The 17,419-nt window shown below is 48.7% G+C and overlaps 2 protein-coding genes across 5 annotated transcripts; both read left to right on the top strand.

Moving 5' to 3' along the window:
- The first annotated feature begins 905 nt into the window (after positions 1-905).
- Positions 906-7,311, top strand: eif2s3 (eukaryotic translation initiation factor 2, subunit 3 gamma). 3 transcript variants are annotated; one of them, XM_018760811.1, is made up of 13 exons: positions 906-955; positions 1,665-1,769; positions 2,774-2,837; positions 3,038-3,165; positions 3,325-3,446; positions 3,710-3,804; positions 3,982-4,140; positions 4,248-4,382; positions 4,470-4,564; positions 4,743-4,887; positions 5,216-5,385; positions 5,911-6,083; positions 6,318-7,311. In XM_018760811.1, the coding sequence occupies exons 2-13, from the start codon at positions 1,701-1,703 to the stop codon at positions 6,379-6,381; spliced, it is 1,419 nt and encodes a 472-aa protein (XP_018616327.1). In that variant the 5' UTR covers positions 906-955; positions 1,665-1,700; the 3' UTR covers positions 6,382-7,311. The 3 variants fall into 3 exon arrangements, with proteins under 3 accessions (XP_018616327.1, XP_018616326.1, XP_018616325.1); XM_018760810.2 differs by lacking the exon at positions 906-955 and adding an exon at positions 1,256-1,445; XM_018760809.1 differs by lacking the exon at positions 906-955 and having other exon boundaries at positions 1,507-1,769.
- Positions 7,312-7,721: 410 nt separating this feature from the next.
- Positions 7,722-17,237, top strand: LOC108939612 (zinc finger X-chromosomal protein-like). Of its 2 annotated transcripts, none has more exons than XM_018761053.2 (8): positions 7,722-8,905; positions 9,967-10,061; positions 10,330-10,686; positions 11,350-11,484; positions 11,756-11,893; positions 12,069-12,203; positions 12,379-12,534; positions 13,143-17,237. In XM_018761053.2, exons 2-8 carry the CDS (start codon positions 9,995-9,997, stop codon positions 14,360-14,362), a joined length of 2,208 nt encoding a protein of 735 aa, XP_018616569.1. In that variant the 5' UTR covers positions 7,722-8,905; positions 9,967-9,994; the 3' UTR covers positions 14,363-17,237. The 2 variants fall into 2 exon arrangements, with proteins under 2 accessions (XP_018616569.1, XP_018616568.1); XM_018761052.2 differs by having other exon boundaries at positions 12,376-12,534.
- The last annotated feature ends 182 nt before the right edge of the window (positions 17,238-17,419 follow it).

Below are 17,419 nucleotides of genomic sequence, written 5' to 3'. Positions count from 1 at the left end.
GGGGGGGGGGGGGGGGGGGGCGACAGTACACGCATCCCAAAGTTGTGCTGTAGACACCACCGATTCACCTCCCATGCTAGAGAAAAAAACATCAGAATCGAGTGGGTGGGCTACATATAAAAGAGGGCCAGATAAAAAGGAGAAAACAAGAAAACCCCAACTACCCAAAGTACATTTACTATATACTACAAGTTGATTAGAAAATGAGACCTTTGGCAATCAAACACACTTAATAAAAGCACTGGACCGCTGCTTCATCCTTCTAAGGCATCACCTGTTTGTTATAAATGCTATTTTTGCCTGCCGCTCCTTTCATGTAAAAATAGGCATCCCCATTTATTTTGGGCTAAATGCCCACCCTACTAGCTTCTGTTTGGACTGTGTGCCTGATGCACCTCTCTTAATAAGCAAACATGTTCCACTCTACATTTCTGTCTTTTGGACAAGACTTATGATTTTAACCACATTGGTAACGTACACCTCCCTCTCCTGCCCCTCATACTCTCATCCTCTCCTCACCTTCAGTGCCTTTGTAATATTAGCTTTTAAGAAGTCAAGCCCTGGTCCTATACCACTCTTGCAAATGGGCTTCCCTTTCTCTACACAAATATTGTGCACGTTTTGGACCTTTAACGGTATAGTGTCCATACATGGTATCTCTTATTGCGAGTCTCCCATGTCTAGACTAAAGTGAAGGTCCCCGAGGCCATGGAAATAAAAATGAATTCTCTCTTTCAGCTGCTGTTCAACCGTGTCTTGATTCAATCAACATACAACGTTCCTCACGTTCCCACAACTTTCGCTAAATGTGTCGTTGCCACTCTGGTCGCCATGGCAACAGGACGCTTCTTGAAGGCTCTTCTTAACGTTATTCGAGCGGCCAGAGCAACGGTTAGGAACGCCAGTCAGGAAAAGTGAGAAGAGTGGAAATAAGCTCCACACACTGATTGCGTTTGTGAGTTTTATTGATCTCATCAGCTCTCCGCATAAATGCCTTCGCTCCAGCACTAACAAAACAGGAAAAGAACTTTTTTTTTTGGGAAATTGCGTAACTCGGAAATATTATTCCGATTATGTTTTCCTTTATAAAGACTTTGCTTTTCCCTTACATTTACATTAGTAAAACTGCATTCGGAAACACAGACATGTTCATCTTAATCTCAAGTAAAACACTTTTATAATCGGGATATTAAAATTGCGCGTTTTCTTCGCCCAAGACGTGATGCATTTTCAGGATTCCGAAGAAAACTACAAACGAAAGCGGAAATGACGTCAATAATGAGCGAAGGACCCCGACTCTCTTCGCAACTTTCCAAACGGGAATAATAATGTAAAAAAAAAAAGAAGAAGACACAAATGCGTCAGACGGGGTTGTGTCGGCTACCTTATCCACAGATACTTCAGTCAACTTTCTGTTTGTTCAAAGAAGATCCTGAGGAACCGAAGTAAAACTCCGCGGCAGAGCCGATTGCATCACCCTTTGTCAGAGGGCGCACTTTGCCTGTTTTATTCCCGCATTGAGATGTACAGTTCAGTGAAAGTGTGCGGACTGAAGATGTGTGTTGTTGTTGCTCAGAACGACGTATAAAATGTTACGATGTAAGATATATGCACGGTATTTTGTACAATGTTTGAAAGAGCATTGATTTAAAACGTTCACTCAGGCGCGGCCGTCGGTCCTAATTCCTTTTTGGCTCAAGATGGCGGGGGACGAGTCGGGAGTAACGCTGGGACAGCCGCATCTTTCCAGGCAAGATCTCAGCACTCTGGTGAGCACCGCGTGTTTTCTAGTAACGAGTGTGCGGAAGGGAGAGCGATGGTGCCGCGACACAGGCGAGCGAGTAGCAGAGAGGGCCGAACGAGACGGAGTCGCCCGGCCCCCACGCTGGAGCCGGTCCGTCCGGTGGCTCAGGCACATGGTGGGGACGGTCGGTGGGGACGGACGGACGGGGGGGAGAGGGCATGGCTGAGCTCTGAATGTACGTGTGAAACCTCTCCCATGATCCCCCGTTGACTCGTGCTGCGATCACCGGAGCTCCACGCGCGCCTCCGACCGCGACTCGAGTCGTATCCGCCGCCGCTTCCTCCTCCTCCTCCTCCTCCACGTTTAGCTGCGGAGCGGAGCGAAGGGCGAGTCGAGTGGGGCGGGAGCTGCTGGAGCCGCTGGCTGAGACGTCGACGAGTTGTTCTTCTCGTGTCTCTGGGTGGAAACGAACCGCAACCGGCTCCTTAGCCCCGCTGCAGGCTCGGAGCGAGGAGAAGCCCGGGTCCAGGTCCGGGAGGAGCAGCGGCCATGCGAAGGAGACTCTCCCGTCCCGTCAGTGGGCTGCGAACCTCCTCCCTACTGCCTCTGCCGAGCTCTCGTTTACTCTTCTCTGTGTGTAACTGCAATCGCCACAAGAAGAGCTTCAGCCGCCCCCCCTCCGTTTCCGCAGCAGGCTTCTCTCGCAGGATGTGTTGGGGCCGCTCGCCCTCATCGTAGGGCCCCGGAGCGGGCTCGGAACCCACGACCCTTGGCGCACGACACGGGGGCTCCGGTTAAAGGCCCGCCCGCCCGCCCGCCTGCCCGCCTGCCTGGTGCCGCTGTGGACGGACGCCGTCCGGCCCGGTGTGCCCCAGCGGCAGTTATCTGAGGGCGCGGCGCTTTACCGGTGTAACTCGAGTGTGGTGCGAGCCGTCCGGCTGCGTTGCGCTCGGCCGTGCGAAGAGCGCTTTCCGAGACCCTCGAAGCCGCAGCGAGCGCCTTTCATCCGCGTCTCTCCTTTCTCCGCAGGACGTCAGCACGTTAACCCCCCTCTCTCCAGAAATCATTAGCAGACAAGCCACTATCAACATCGGTGAGTGCGAGCCCGCGTCCGCGAGCGTTCCGGGAGCCTTCCGGGAGCTTTCCGGTGCTCTTTGACACCCATCGCTGGGGTTCTGTCATCTTAGCCAATGTACATGCGCTGCGTGTTGCGTCTAACGTAGAGCTGCAGGCCGTGTGCGGTGCTGCTTTTAGCATGGAGACGTTTTCTGACTTTGTGGGCTCTGACCCCAGGCACCATTGGCCATGTGGCTCACGGCAAGTCCACAGTGGTGAAGGCCATCTCGGGAGTGCACACGGTCAGGTTCAAGAATGAGTTGGAGAGGAATATCACCATCAAGCTGGGCTATGCCAATGCAAAGGTACGAGTGTCGTTCGCGAAACGCAAAACTGCAATGAAAGAATGGCAAAAATCCCAGGCCTTCGTGTGTATTGTTCGCCGCTGCTCCCAGTGTGGGACTAGCTCACGTTGCCCACAGCTACAGCCTGTGTGCCTGACTGTGACTCCCCGTGACCCTCAGGTGTACAAACTGGATGACCCCAGCTGCCCTCGGCCAGAGTGTTACCGGTCGTGTGGGAGCAGCACGCCCGATGAGTTCCCCACAGACATTCCTGGCACCAAAGGCAACTTCAAGCTGGTCAGGTATGGGGTACCATTGTGCAACCTGCCTGATGTTCTCGTTAATTCCTACCAGATGTGTTGTGTTTACCCGTAGCACGGATAATTATTACTAGATGATTCAGGAGGCTCATTAAGATTAATGATTAAGCACTTTTTTCGTTCACATGGCTCCCTGACTGATTCAGATGCTTTTTTGCAGCGACACTCACAGCTTAAATAGAGAGAAATGAACGTTTCAGGTTGCGACGCAGCTATAAACACTGACCGCAGCGCTTTCCCCCCAGACACGTTTCTTTTGTGGACTGCCCTGGTCACGACATCCTCATGGCCACCATGCTGAATGGAGCTGCTGTGATGGATGCTGCCCTGCTGCTGATCGGTGAGCTGCTCTTACTGAGAACTAATCGGGGACTCGATCTTGTTTATCTTTGAGGGACAAGTCCCTCAACCACTGTTCAAGCTCAGTCTATCCCCACTTTAGTGTAACAGACTGCATGTTTGTTTGTTTTTTTAAATTTAATTGAAAACTTGCACTGACCTCACTTTGTCTCCCCAGCGGGAAACGAGTCTTGCCCACAGCCACAGACTTCTGAGCACCTGGCTGCCATTGAGATCATGAAGCTGAAGCACATCCTCATCCTACAGAACAAGATTGACCTGGTCAAGGAGAGTCAAGCCAAGGAGCAATACGAGCAGATCCTGGCCTTTGTGCAAGGTGAGTGACAGTGCAGCCCCTCAAAAGGATCCCCAGACACGCTCCTCGATGTGCAAAATGCAGCACAGATCAGCTGAAATATGTTCTGCCTGGTAACTCCTCCGCAGGTACAGTGGCGGAAGGTGCTCCCATCATTCCTATTTCTGCCCAGCTGAAGTACAACATTGAGGTGGTGTGCGAGTACATCGTCAAGAAGATACCTGTGCCGATCCGTGACTTCACGTCTGAACCGCGCCTCATTGGTTAGCCATTCCTTCACCCATTATTGCTGCCTTATGGTCAGCGTTCCAGTTTATTATGAGCTCTCGCTGTTGTCTTGTGCCTTGCAGTGATCCGGTCTTTTGACGTGAACAAGCCCGGCTGTGAGGTGGATGATCTGAAAGGTGGTGTTGCAGGGGGCAGCATTCTCAAAGGAGTTCTGAAGGTGAGACCAATGCTCTCATTCTTTGTGGTGTCAGAGCTGTGCAAGTGTGACACGGGAAGGTAGGATAAAGCCCCCTTGCCTGTAGGAAGTATGTTTTCTCTCCAGTCCACAGCCTGCGCTCTCTGCTCCAGGTAACATGTTTGCTCAGAGCGTCTGTGTTGCATGTGCACGATTTCAGGTGGGGCAAGAGGTGGAGGTGCGCCCAGGTATTGTGTCAAAGGACAGTGAGGGGAAGCTCATGTGCAAGCCTATCTTCTCCAAGATCGTTTCCCTGTTTGCTGAGCACAACGACTTGCAGTACGCTGCACCCGGAGGCCTCATCGGTACGTTGCCATTGGTTGGCTTTGCCATGACCGTTTGTCTTTCGGCATGAAACGGTAGCCCGCGGCTCAGAGGCTGCCGATTTGATTTTGAAATCCCCATGTGTGGGGAGATCGTTCGTCGGCTCTTATTTGATTGGTTGCTTGAACAGAAAGTTTTAGTTTAAACTGACTGCGCATTATGTTCACGTCAAAAGTTGTATCATCAAATATGGTGATTTTCCCACTTCTGTGCTAAAAAGATCACTTAACATATGCAAATAAAGCGTGTTCATTTTGTGTGCTTGTGTATAAATACCTGAGTGCGATTTATTTTTCGCGTGTGATGCAGGCGTGGGTACAAAGATCGATCCAACTCTGTGCCGAGCGGACCGCATGGTTGGCCAGGTCCTGGGTGCAGTGGGTGCGTTGCCCGAGATCTTCACAGAGCTTGAGATTTCTTACTTTCTGTTGAGGAGGCTGCTGGGAGTCCGTACAGAGGGAGACAAGAAGGCAGCCAAGGTGAGCTCTTGGGTCCCCACGACACAGTCGTTTATTACATAGAGAATATGAGCCATCAAACAACGAACGAGAGCTGAGATTATGCATTTCTCGCAGATAAACTTACAATATAAGGGTCAGCTTTTTCTCTATATAACTTACTTATCTACAGAACAACAGCTACATCGGTGATACAGCCGGTTACATAAAGCTATAGAAATTCTGATCCGGCAAGACGGGCTAAGAAGCTGTTTTGGACCAGACGGCAGTGGAAGAAATGTCAATTGCATTCGAGTTTAAAAAAAAGAATAAAAATGAATAAAATATGTATAGTGAATGCATTAAAATGAATAAAAGCTTTTTGTGTAGTACTGGGGCCACCCCTCTGAGATGTGAACTTTCAGAGCTTTGAATCTGTAGTGTCACTGTTGAAACGCTGTGGGGAAAACTGTCTTCTCCTTGACAATCCAGCACTCTACTTTGTTCTTTTACCCTTGCCTGGTGTCAAACGTTCCTCTAACTGGTAACTTCGGTGCTTGCCCTTAGGTCCAGAAACTGTCGAAGAATGAGGTGCTGATGGTGAATATAGGGTCCCTCTCCACTGGAGGTCGTGTCAGTGCGGTCAAGGCTGATCTCGCCAAGATTGTGCTGACTAATCCAGTGTGCACAGAGGTGGGCGAGAAGATTGCTTTGAGTCGAAGGGTGGAGAAACATTGGCGGTAGGTGGTTTCCACTGCTGCATGAGCCACTCATCCTTGCCACTGATGCTTTCTGCCATGTACACATCTTTACCGTGAACTGTACCTGTAGCATTCACACCATTTTGCCTATCAATAATAGTTCCGCTGATGTTATCAGATGTTTCCCATTAACTGTAATTCTCACCAATGTTGGAGAATGTACTGTTTGTCTGTGACTGGTGCCCACCAGCCTAATTTGGTCTTTCCCGGCAGTCTCATTGGATGGGGGCAGATCAGGAGGGGCGTCACCATTACACCCACAGTGGATGATGACTGAAGAAGCACATGGAAGTCCTTTGCGCTGGAGATGCCCACTGCACCCAGAACCCCTGTAAAATACCTGCCACTCATCTACGCAGCATCCAGTGAGGCCCAGTCTCAGGCATGGGGCTTGGTGTGTACTGCTGTGGGGGGTGGGGGAGGGCTGCTTTCTACATTTTAAAAGGAGAACTATATCCTCCATTGCAGGACTTTCCTTATTTATACACACCCGGGGGGTTGATGTCAGTGTGGTTCTGTGGAGATTTAATAGTGCAGTATTGGCAGCCTGTCAAAGACAACAATAAAATGTTTTGATGAAAGTCTGTGCTGTGGGAGATCCTTCACAGGTGTGAATCTGCTCTATGGACAGCTGGGTTGTGCACAGGCTGGAGAACCCATGGTTTCTTCAACAAAGGCTACTTTCTGTCACTCTGCCAACTCAGTGTTGCTCATAGTAGCCGGTCAGAATAGCAGGGAGTTTCTTCATCTGTTCTCCTCCCTGCATCGGTTGTAACTGGCCCTGCTACTCCTCCAGGATGGACAAAATGCCACCTTTCTCGTTAACTCATGGAACAAACTAATTATTGCTTGTTTTGATTTTGAACATAGTCTTCCTCCTGATGATACACTGAAACCTGCAAGTTAACAGTAGTTATTCTACCTTACACAGTGAGTCAAAGAACTGAACGCTTTCAAAACTCATATGAAAAATGCATTTAATTGTTAGCCTGATTTTTCTTTTTTTGTGTCCCCCCCCCGTTTGATGCTTCAACGTTGCTACATCAAGCACAGGTGCTGATATGATGGTTTGGGATGAATTGGACTGCAGGACTGATGTGTGACAGGAGGCGTGCATATTGAGCATTTGTAAGATTAGGAAAAAAACTTTCACAAATTGGTTTGGACTACATGTTTAGTAACTGAGAAATAAATCTTTCAAAGTGTCCAATTCTTTTCCACTCAATCTGTATTTTGCTGAAAAATTTTCTTGACACTATGCTTGATATTGTAAGGTTCTTGTGGGTTTCTCAGCCTTTTTTTACAAGTGAAAATAATGTAACTTAATAAACCCATGACAGGGTGGTGTGTACATTTACCTGACGCTTCTCTCCAAAGCAACTTACAATGTTAAAGTTACAGTTTATCCAGCTGGGTAATTTTTACTGGAACAGCTCAGGGTGAGTACCTTGCTTAAGGATACTATAGCCAGAGGAAGGGATCGAACCTGTGACCTTTAATCCAAAGGCAGCACCTCTAACCGCTACACTACCAGCTGTCCCCGGGCACCACGTGAGCCCGAGCGCTGAAACTGTGCTCGTTTGTCAGGGACACTGAGCGTTACAGTATCAGCGGGGAATGAGTTCTCGGGGCCTCGTGGTCGGGAGAGGCCATTTTTCTGAAACAACCACCAGATACTGGGCTAAACGGATCAAGGTAATAGAATTTGCTCTGTACATGAAGCACGAAAGCTGCATGTTGAACCTGGGGAACCATGGAGCAAAGGGTGCCTTTCTTCTCGAAGGCCGCCGGTCATCCCTGTGCCTTTTCTTTCCTTTCTCCGCTCTTCACATCCGCTTCACCGTGTCGTGGATCCTTGAGGTTGTAGGTTCGAGTCTCCGCGTACGCTTGAGCAATACCGTTCATAGTGTGAAGTGCTGCAGCAAAATGCCCAGCTGTACAAACAGCTCCAGCACTACAGATTCCGGTCAAATAAGCAATTAACAGAAGTAATGCGTGCGGTGTGGCGATGAGCCGCTTCACTGTCCATGGTGCTGACACCAGTCGTGTTGTCGGGAGAGTTATTCGCCTGCAAATGCTGCTGCACGTGCCGCCGCGGTCCGCTTCTCAGCAGCGCGCGCTTCTCTGAGGGACACAAATGGGGAGGCGAGCGCTGCTCCCCACGGCTAACCGCCAGTTAGCGGCGTGTTCTGGACGGACACACGCACACAGCCGCTAAATTTAAGATGTGAGCAGTTGCACGACTGACTGAATGAGTTCCTCAAAAAGCGTCTCCATCATGAGCTGCAGGGACAGTCGGAGAAACAACTTGTGTCGTGCGAGGATGTCGAGTCCCGCGCTCCACCACTTACTAACTAACTAACCAACCAACCAACCGAACCTTACCAAGCCAACTCTGGCTCTGGAATGTGGCAAATCAGAAAATGGACGTCACGTTAAAGCGTCGAAATGACACCTTGGCTCATTTCTGCTCGAACTGCTGTGTGAAGAAGTGCCAGTTTAAGTTGGCTATTTTAATGCTAATTAGCAGCTCTCCGGCCTGGACGCCCTTCGTCTTCTCCTTCCCCTTCCGCGGTTTCCTGCGGCTCTCGCGCTGTGACGTGGCCGCTGACGGCGGGACCGCGCTGCTCGAGCTCGGCTGTGCGCGCGGAGCTCCGAGACGCTCGGCCCCTCCCTCCCTGCGCTCAGGCGGCCCGCCCCGCGCGCACCAGCTGCCGCTCGCGCTCTGCCCGAGTCTGGGGGAACTGGAACGGCCTGCGACTGCGTCCGAAAGACGAGAGGCCGTCGTCCGCCACTATCTGGTAAGGCGAGCCGTTCGAATGCGCTTGCTCGCACCGGGGGCCCATGGAGGATCCGGGCGCCGTCGAATGTGTCCGTTCCGCGACTTTGGTCTTTACCGAGAGGGGATAAAGCGGCTTTGGCCCCCCCAGGCCTGAAAGGGCGGTCGGGCCCAGGCCGCGAAAAGGCCGCAGTTAGGCCTCGGGGGGGGGGCTCCGGGGGACGATGCGGATGGTGGAGACAGTTCCGACTAGTCTGGCTCAACGGGGCGCCCATTTTAGCCGCCATTTTCGCTTCGCGTAACGCGTCTCTCGGCGCCGCTCGAGTGTGTTGCCGCCGCCGCAGCGCGTGCACTCCTCGCGAGCGATTACGGCGATAAAGTGAGCGTGTGAGCGCCAAGATGGCGGCCGCTCGGGCTCGGGCCGGAAGGAGGAGGGGACGGCCGCCATGTTCGCTCCGCGTTCAGCCCGCTGCGCTGCTCAGCAACTGGGCGCAGCGGGCGGCGGGTGACGGGTGACGGGCGACGGGGGCGGGGGCTCCGCACGGCTCGGCTGGGCTCGCCTGGGCTCGCAGTGCACCCCTGGCTTGTGAACTCGTGTTCATTTCCTCTCTTTTACTTTCACGACTAGTTGTAGTTCTCTGCACCACCGGCGTCACCATCGAGTGTTTTCACGCTGAGCTCAGCCTGAGGTGCCTGTGTGTGTGTCGTGCTGTTGCGTTCACCAGCCCAGCTGTCCCGCAGTAATGCTCATTGGGCCCAATGATTGCTCGCAGTCTGAGGACCTTTGAGATTATCGCCTCCTACATTCCCTCTGTTTCTGGACATCTTGGGAGATCCCCGGGAATTCAGTGCTCATGGGACAGTGGGGGACATGGGACAGTGGGACACTGGAAGGGCGCACTACACTGTAGGCACGTGGCCTTGGCTCTAACACACCCAGATGGGTTGGCACGCGGGACACGGTTACCCAGCTATACACTTTCGATGGACTGGGTGTCATAGAAACTCTGTCAAATTTAAGCCAGTAGCAGATACCGTTCTCACATCTGTGTGTGTGTGTGTGTGTGTGTGTGTGTGTAACAGGACTTGACACAGATGAGGTTTAAAGACAATGGATGAAGATATGACGGGGCTTGCTCTCCATTCTGAGGAGCCAAAGATCATATTCCACGGCTCAGGTAATTACCCGCAGCTTAATGTTGTGTGTGAAATTCCAGGGACTGGATAGCGTTTCACTATGGAGGGCTTATATTCTACAGCCCATGTGTTTGTGAGTGGTATTGTGGTGCTCGGTGGTCTGCGGTCAGCCTCTGAAAGAACTACCCACGTGTTTTTAACACCCATAGCTTCCAAGAAATCCCTTTTCGAGTCTTGAGTAGTTTAATTCATTTACGTGTGTGCGTGATGAATGTGTGAACATGCGCACGTGTGTTTTCCGTGCTCCAGGTGAAGGCAGTGCCGAGGGGGAGGAGATTGTGGTCGAGCTGCAAGAGACGGTCTTCGTGTCAGATGGCGAAGGCCAGGAGGAGGCTCTACAGGGCCTCAGCCCGGAAGAGCTGGGTTCAGTTGTTATCCAGGATGCCACGGAGGATGTGGTAGCTGAGTATGTGCAGTGTGCAGATGAAGAGGATGATGGCGTGGGACTGGGGGCGGCTGTTGCCGTGGAGACCTGCCTTATGTCGTCAGAAGGCATGGCTGTGGAAGAAGGGCTTCGAGTGGATGTGGTGCCAGAGGAGGTGCTGGAGGCAGATAGCCCTGGCCAGGAAGGGCAAGGAACCTGTGAAGACTACCTGATGATCTCCTGTGAGTACGCCGGCGCCTCAAACGTTGACAAACATTTAATACTGGAAGTCTGTTAGTAACTGCAGTTTGTCTTATTCTAAAGTCACCGGTTAAATTTAGCCTGATAAAATAGATGGAAAGCTTCTGTAAGGATCCACCTGTTTGTGTCTGCACGCTCTTTTGAACTGTTGCGGTTCCATTATATAGCTATTAATGTGCCTGTTATTGTGTTGTATTTCTCCAAAGTTGCCCTGGTACAAGAAAAAGTTAGTTTTAGCTAAAGTGGAGAAGGCAAAGCATCCCGTGACTGTCTTGTAGTTTGGAGAAAAATGTGTTGGAAGTGTTAAAATATATAGTGTGGTGAAAGACAGTAATTTTTCTTTCTTTAAACTTCTGTAAAACCACAATGCAAACTATAGGAGATGAAACAGAGTTGAAAATTTCACACTCTAGATTAGTCCCTTCCACCATCTGCCTTGCTCCTCTCATTTTATTAATCTTTTTGCTTTGCAGACTTCTAGTAGCTTGAATAGCTCATTATCAGAATCCTTAACCCATTTTGCCGTCCGTCAATGTCTTTATTACAGTCTGCTGCGTTAGCCTAGTACACTTTCAGACCCTGGCACTGAGATCCTGAGGGAATATCTGCATAGACTTGCTTACATATGTTTTCTCTTCTTCTAGTGGATGAAGCAGGGAAGATTGTTCCTGCTGGTGGGGCAGGGATGGCTATGGAAGGAGCAGTAGAGGACCAGAGCGAGGGAAAGGAAGTCATTAAAGTGTACATCTTCAAGGCCGACTCTGGAGAAGACGATTTGGGTATGTTCTTCGAGATTTCACTTTGGGATTTGAAGCAGGTTTTGTTTGTTTTACTGGCTGCTGGACTCCCATTTAGGCTGGAGTGAAGTCTTTCTTTTAGTATATCTCTGGCTACTCTGACTTTCTGACTGAGTTTAAACTGGCCAGAGGATGACTGCACCTCTGTGACCTTCACATTCCAGCCTGAGGTAGAGACCTCCTCCTGTACAGTTACAACCCTTTTGCTGATCTAATAAACAATGATACGATTGTAATAATGATGTGCTGTCAGGGGGTGCTGTGGACATAGCTGATGGCCAGATTGAAGGCGAGGCGGGAATGGAGCTGCTGGGAGGTGTAAGACGTCCTGTTCGAGAAAAGATGGTGTACATGTCAGTTGACGATGCCCATCAGGATGAAGCTGACCTAGGTAAGACCTTTCTCCATAAATCTCCTGCTCCTTGACAGGCCTTGGATCTGCCTTCTGCACAATGAGATGTTCTATTTGGTTGCGCGCGCGCACACACACACACACACACACACACACACACACACACATCTGCTCTGTGATTTTTGTGCCTTAACAGGTGTGTGTCTTGCTACAGGTGTGGGGAAGATGGCAGATGAAGTATACATGGAAGTGGTGGTTGGTGGTGATGAGGCAGTGGCTCATGACCGTCCATATGACGGTACCACCCTGAGGAAGGATTTCGTGCCTGTGGCTTGGGCTGCTGCCTATGGTCAGTAACCCTTCCCCCTCTGACTGTGTGTGTGTCTCTTGTGCACACAGTCACTGATACAGTGTGTCTGTTACCATGTACTGATAGTGTGTCATGTGTAGCTTTGTGTAGCTTGTCTGTATATTTTGTTATTGCACCTGTGTTCAGCAACGAACAGTGTCTCTATATCCAGCAGGAGCAGACAGGAACGAGGTCCATGAGACCCGAAATGGTGCAGCAAGTGCTCTGCTCCACATTGACGAGTCAGCTGTGGAATCGGGTGAACCTGACAAGGTTGCCAGGGAGCACAACAAAAACAAGAGACGGGTCGAACCTCGGCAGATCCAGACTGGTACTAAGTCCACTTTACCCACTCAGACTCTGCTGTACTTGTACTTGCTTAACTAACCGCTTTAATCATACAAATTGTTCAACTTTGTGTGTTTTATCCCTGTGGTAATGGAACACTCCTGTGGCTTTTGGCCACAAGGTACATTCTTTCTAACTTCTGCGGCTTAATAGGGTCTCCCGCCACCTTATGAAGGCAGTGTGTTCCTGAAAAACCCTCTGTGAAGTGAATGCTCAGAACTGAAAGATGTAAAAGCTATGTTTTTTTTTTTTTTTCTTCTTCTTTTCTTTTTAAATAGTGTGTCACTTTGAGCTCAGGACACATTTATTCTAAAATATAAAATGGGCAAAATTTCTTCAGTAGTTAACATTAGCTGTCATAATGCATAACCAACATAACCTTGTAGAGCTCAGCTCTCTCAGCTCAAGTAGGTGTATCTCAGGGCATGACTGTAACTGTTGCCTACGTGATCTGTGTTGTGTGCTGCGGGTCAGATCTCCTGATTTATTTAGCTCTATATGGAGTGGGGCTTTTCTTCTGAGGTGCCTTGTTATTTTTCACTCTGAAAGTTCAGTAATGGTGCTGTGTGTTTTCTCACTCCCTGTTCCCAGCTATAATCATTGGGCCATATGGACAGCCTCTCACTGTCTACCCCTGCATGCTTTGCGGCAAGAAATTCAAGTCACGGGGTTTCTTGAAGCGGCACACCAGGAACCATCACCAAGATGTGCTGAACAGAAAGAAATACCAGTGCACGGACTGCGAATTCACCACCAATAAGAAGGCTAGTCTTCACAACCATATGGAGGTGCATACGCTCAGCAGCAAAGCCACGCTGGAGTGTGAGGAATGTGGCAAGGAGTTCCACCAGCAGGCGGCGCTCTACACCCACAGGCTGCAGCACTGCAACGCTAAGGTGCAAGCGGCAGCCCCAGCCACCAAAATGCACAAGTGTAAGTTCTGTGACTATGAGACAGCTGAGCAGGGACTGCTCAATCGACACCTTCTGGCTGTCCACAGCAAGAACTTTCCTCATATTTGTGTTGAATGCGGCAAGGGCTTTCGGCACCCCTCTGAGCTGAAGAAGCACATGCGGACACATACAGGGGAGAAACCATACAGTTGCCTCTACTGCGACTACAAATCAGCAGACTCATCCAACTTGAAGACTCATGTCAAGACAAAACACAGCAAGGAGATGCCATACAAGTGTGACCGTTGCTTCCAGACCTTCCCTGAAAGGGAGGAGCTTCTGCAGCATGCGCTGACACATGACGAGGCCAAGTCCCACCAGTGCGCCCACTGCGAGCACAAAAGCTCCAACTCCAGCGATCTCAAGCGCCACGTGATCTCAGTACACACCAAGGACTACCCACACAAGTGCGGCATTTGCAGTAAGGGCTTCCACCGGCCGTCGGAGCTGAAGAAGCACTCAGCATCGCACCGTACCAAGAAGCTGCACCAGTGCCGGCACTGTAGCTTCAAAATTGCGGACCCCTTTGTGCTTAGCCGCCACATCCTCTCAGTCCACACCAAGGAGCAGCAACAGGCCATTCCTGAGAAGCGTGCAAAGAGGACCTTTGGGGGGGTGGCGTCAAGTGCAGCAGGCAAGAAGGGAGGAGCCAAAGCACACCGGGAAAGGCGGGTCTACCAGTGCCAGTACTGTGACTACAGCACAGGTGACGCCTCAGGCTTCAAACGTCACGTTATCTCCATTCACACAAAGGACTACCCCCACCGCTGCCAGTTCTGCAGCAAGGGCTTCCGCAGGCCCTCTGAGAAGAACCAGCACATCATGCGGCACCACAAGGACATGGTGCAGAATGAGTGACCCTTTCACTGTAGCTTTCATGCAGTCCAGGACCAGACCATGGGTCATGGCGGTGAACTGCTGCAACTGGGTTCACCTAATCCGTGGGTGTAGTGACCAGTCTGCGGCCTTTCTGGGACATTGTCAGTGTTGTGTCAGCATTGTGTCGTCACTTCAGTCAGTACTGATCGGGTTTATTTTATCTCCATTCTGCCCATAGACACTGTAGTCCAAGCTGTGTTCATTGACAAAAGTGTGTGAGTTCAAGTGCCATGATGGCTTTTAAGGATTGCGGTCCAGGTTGCCTGGGCGAGGTCTGAAGCCTCAGCTTTTCAAAATCATCAGCAGGTGTTTCCAGTCTAATGGTTGCATTATGCTGGGTTTTATTTTCTTGCAAATTTTGAACCACATCAACAGAGGACCCTTTGTAAAGAATGAAAGAGATCTGTTTTGAATGAATGAATGGATGGATAGAGGGATCAAGTCCTTTCCATATACAGTTTGCACTAAATTTAAATCTTAATTTTTATTGCATCTTGAAGAGCAACACTGCCTAAAATCTCTAACGTACTGAAAAGTGATTGTTTTAGATATTCAGTAATTGCAGTGTACTGTTTGTAAATGGGTTTTTTTTAATGCAGCATTTTTTTTGAAGCACTTAATTGCTCTCGCATTAAGTCCCAGAACAATCCATTCCAGTTGTTTACATGTGTTCACTAATACTCTGAAAGTGACAGCCTGTGTGTACGTGAGGCCAAAAGAAAGACTGATCCTCGGTGGTTTGGTGTGACTTGTGTCTGTAATGCTTCACCTCTGACCTCTCACCTGTGATTCTCCTGGTATGAGGAATCCCATCAGCGTGTTATGGAGCTTCCATTAGTTTCCAGTACTGTTTTTTGGCAGTTGTAGAAAAGGTAGCTTCATAGAGTAATTGAGTACCAACCTTCATATACACTGGCTTCTCAACTTACAAACATGAACAGGCTTCTGTGCTCACTTGTAATGTGATTTGTATCTAAAAGTCACAATGAGTAAATGGTTAATAATACAGATGACCCTCGATTTAATTTGTTACATTCTGTAAAATTCTTGGATTTAGCTGAAATAAAAGTATTCTGTAAGACTTTATTATATGGGCAACAGCTAGTGTAGTGTTAAAGTTGTGGCTTTTAGCATGAATTAATATGAATAATTTGCAAAGACTAGAATGAGCGAAAATACATCTTCACAGATTCCTGCTCAGTGTCAGTTGTGAGTTGATTCATTCCATAAATGTGCAGTTTTGGTCATCTTGTAATTGGTTTGTTATTGCTTATGTTCAGTGCCATAAGAACTGGAAGCAGGTCCAGTGAGGCAGTACCACACTCTTAACTCCATGTCACTCTTTCGCTCACGTTTACTGGCTGGATGTGTAAATGCTGGCGGCAAGTGAAAATACATGGGGAAAATGTTTTCAAATATCTTTTTTTTTTTTTTTTTTTTAAGCGTTTGTAAAGAGGAGCCAGTGTATTCAAGTCTCCAGGGCTGTTCAAGTGGCAGTTTGACGAGGCCTCACTACTTTCAGTGATAGAGTGCTGTCAGACAACGTGGGCAGCTATCAACCCCATCCCCATTCACTGTCTCACTGGCTGTTCCATGTTCCTTTGCAGCAGCTCGAGTGTGTTTCAGCTCAAACTCTGTCAAGACATGGGTATAAAAATGATTTGACAGAAAGGAGGTTGCGAAATACTGCCTTTGAATATGTAATAGGTTAGTGAAGGTATCAGAATATTTTAAGGTATTTAAATGGAATGTACAAGCAGGTGGTTTCTGTGTCAATTGCATTTGCTATTAATTGGGTTTAAAAATGAACAGCATAGGGGTAGTAGGTAGTGTAGTGGTTAAGGACAGAAAGCCTGCTGTAGTACTTAAGCATTGTTCCTAACCTGAATTGCTCCACTAAGGTAAACATGGGTAAAGTTAGGAACTGATTTAGATAAATGTGTGGAACAACCCAAGCAAGAAAATTATATTAATACTAATGAAGATCTTCACTTCCCATTATTACAGATATGCTTTTGGGGCAAGAACCAATATACACTGCGTATTATTCCCAGGGCACCTACCGGGCATCATTAATGTAGTGGAAGTGGATTAGGTGTCAGAATGTATCATGTAGTTCACATATAGAGAAATTGCCTCCCTTTCTTGCTCATAGATGTCATTTTTCCAAAGTCCTGCCCTGTGCTTGTTGATTCTTTTTGTTTTATTTTTACCATTGTGCAAGTGTTTGTTACATAGCTCTGTGTGAGGAGGACTTTTAATATATAAGTTATTTTGAGCACAAAAATTTCAAATCCATGTGCATAGGTGTTGACACTGGCCCACGAAGTGGCAGCAGTCAGTCATGTCATAGGTGTTCATGATATATTTGTAAAGAAAGATGAATAAAAACAGTATTTTTTTTTTTTTTCCTGGTTGAACTTGCTTCCATTGGAATGTGCTTATCGGAAAATGTAGCTTGCGTCCCCACCCTGGCTTGTGTGACCTAATCTTTATCGAAATTGATTTCATTGTTTCAGTGACCTCTATGCTTTGGCTAACACTGTATAAAGGGAGTTTGTTCTGCAGCAGAAACATTTCATATTTTAACAGCCGAATAACAAGTTTGATATTCAAAGGCTTAAATACCTTTTGATATTTTCTTTCGAACCAGGCAACCGTTGTGCTCTACTACTTTGATCAGCGAGTGAAGGGTTTATTTACATGCTGATGAGGCTGATAAAGAGAAGACTTTGTACAGTATGTGTTGGTGTCAAGAACAACAAAGTAGAACAAATAGTGTCGTAGAGACCAGGGCAGTACTTGGAGGCAGGGATAAGGACAGGTGTGTGTTGCTCTGCGGGTCCTGGAGACCACAGCCATTCAAGGTGAAGTGGACATTGAGGGAGGGAGGGAAGGGGGAGAGAGGTGCAGTGTGTCTGGAGTAGTTGTTTCCATGGAGATTAGAAGTATGACCATTCCTCTCCAAATAAGATGGTGGATGCAGGAAGCATAAGAAGTTTTTGTAAATCATTTTTATGAATTAACAAAAGGATC

This window comes from Scleropages formosus, chromosome 24, assembly GCF_900964775.1.
Source record: "Scleropages formosus chromosome 24, fSclFor1.1, whole genome shotgun sequence".
Taxonomy (NCBI): domain Eukaryota; kingdom Metazoa; phylum Chordata; class Actinopteri; order Osteoglossiformes; family Osteoglossidae; genus Scleropages; species Scleropages formosus.
The sequence above is the reverse complement of the archived record's forward strand: the minus strand, read 5'-3'. Positions and strand labels throughout refer to the sequence as shown.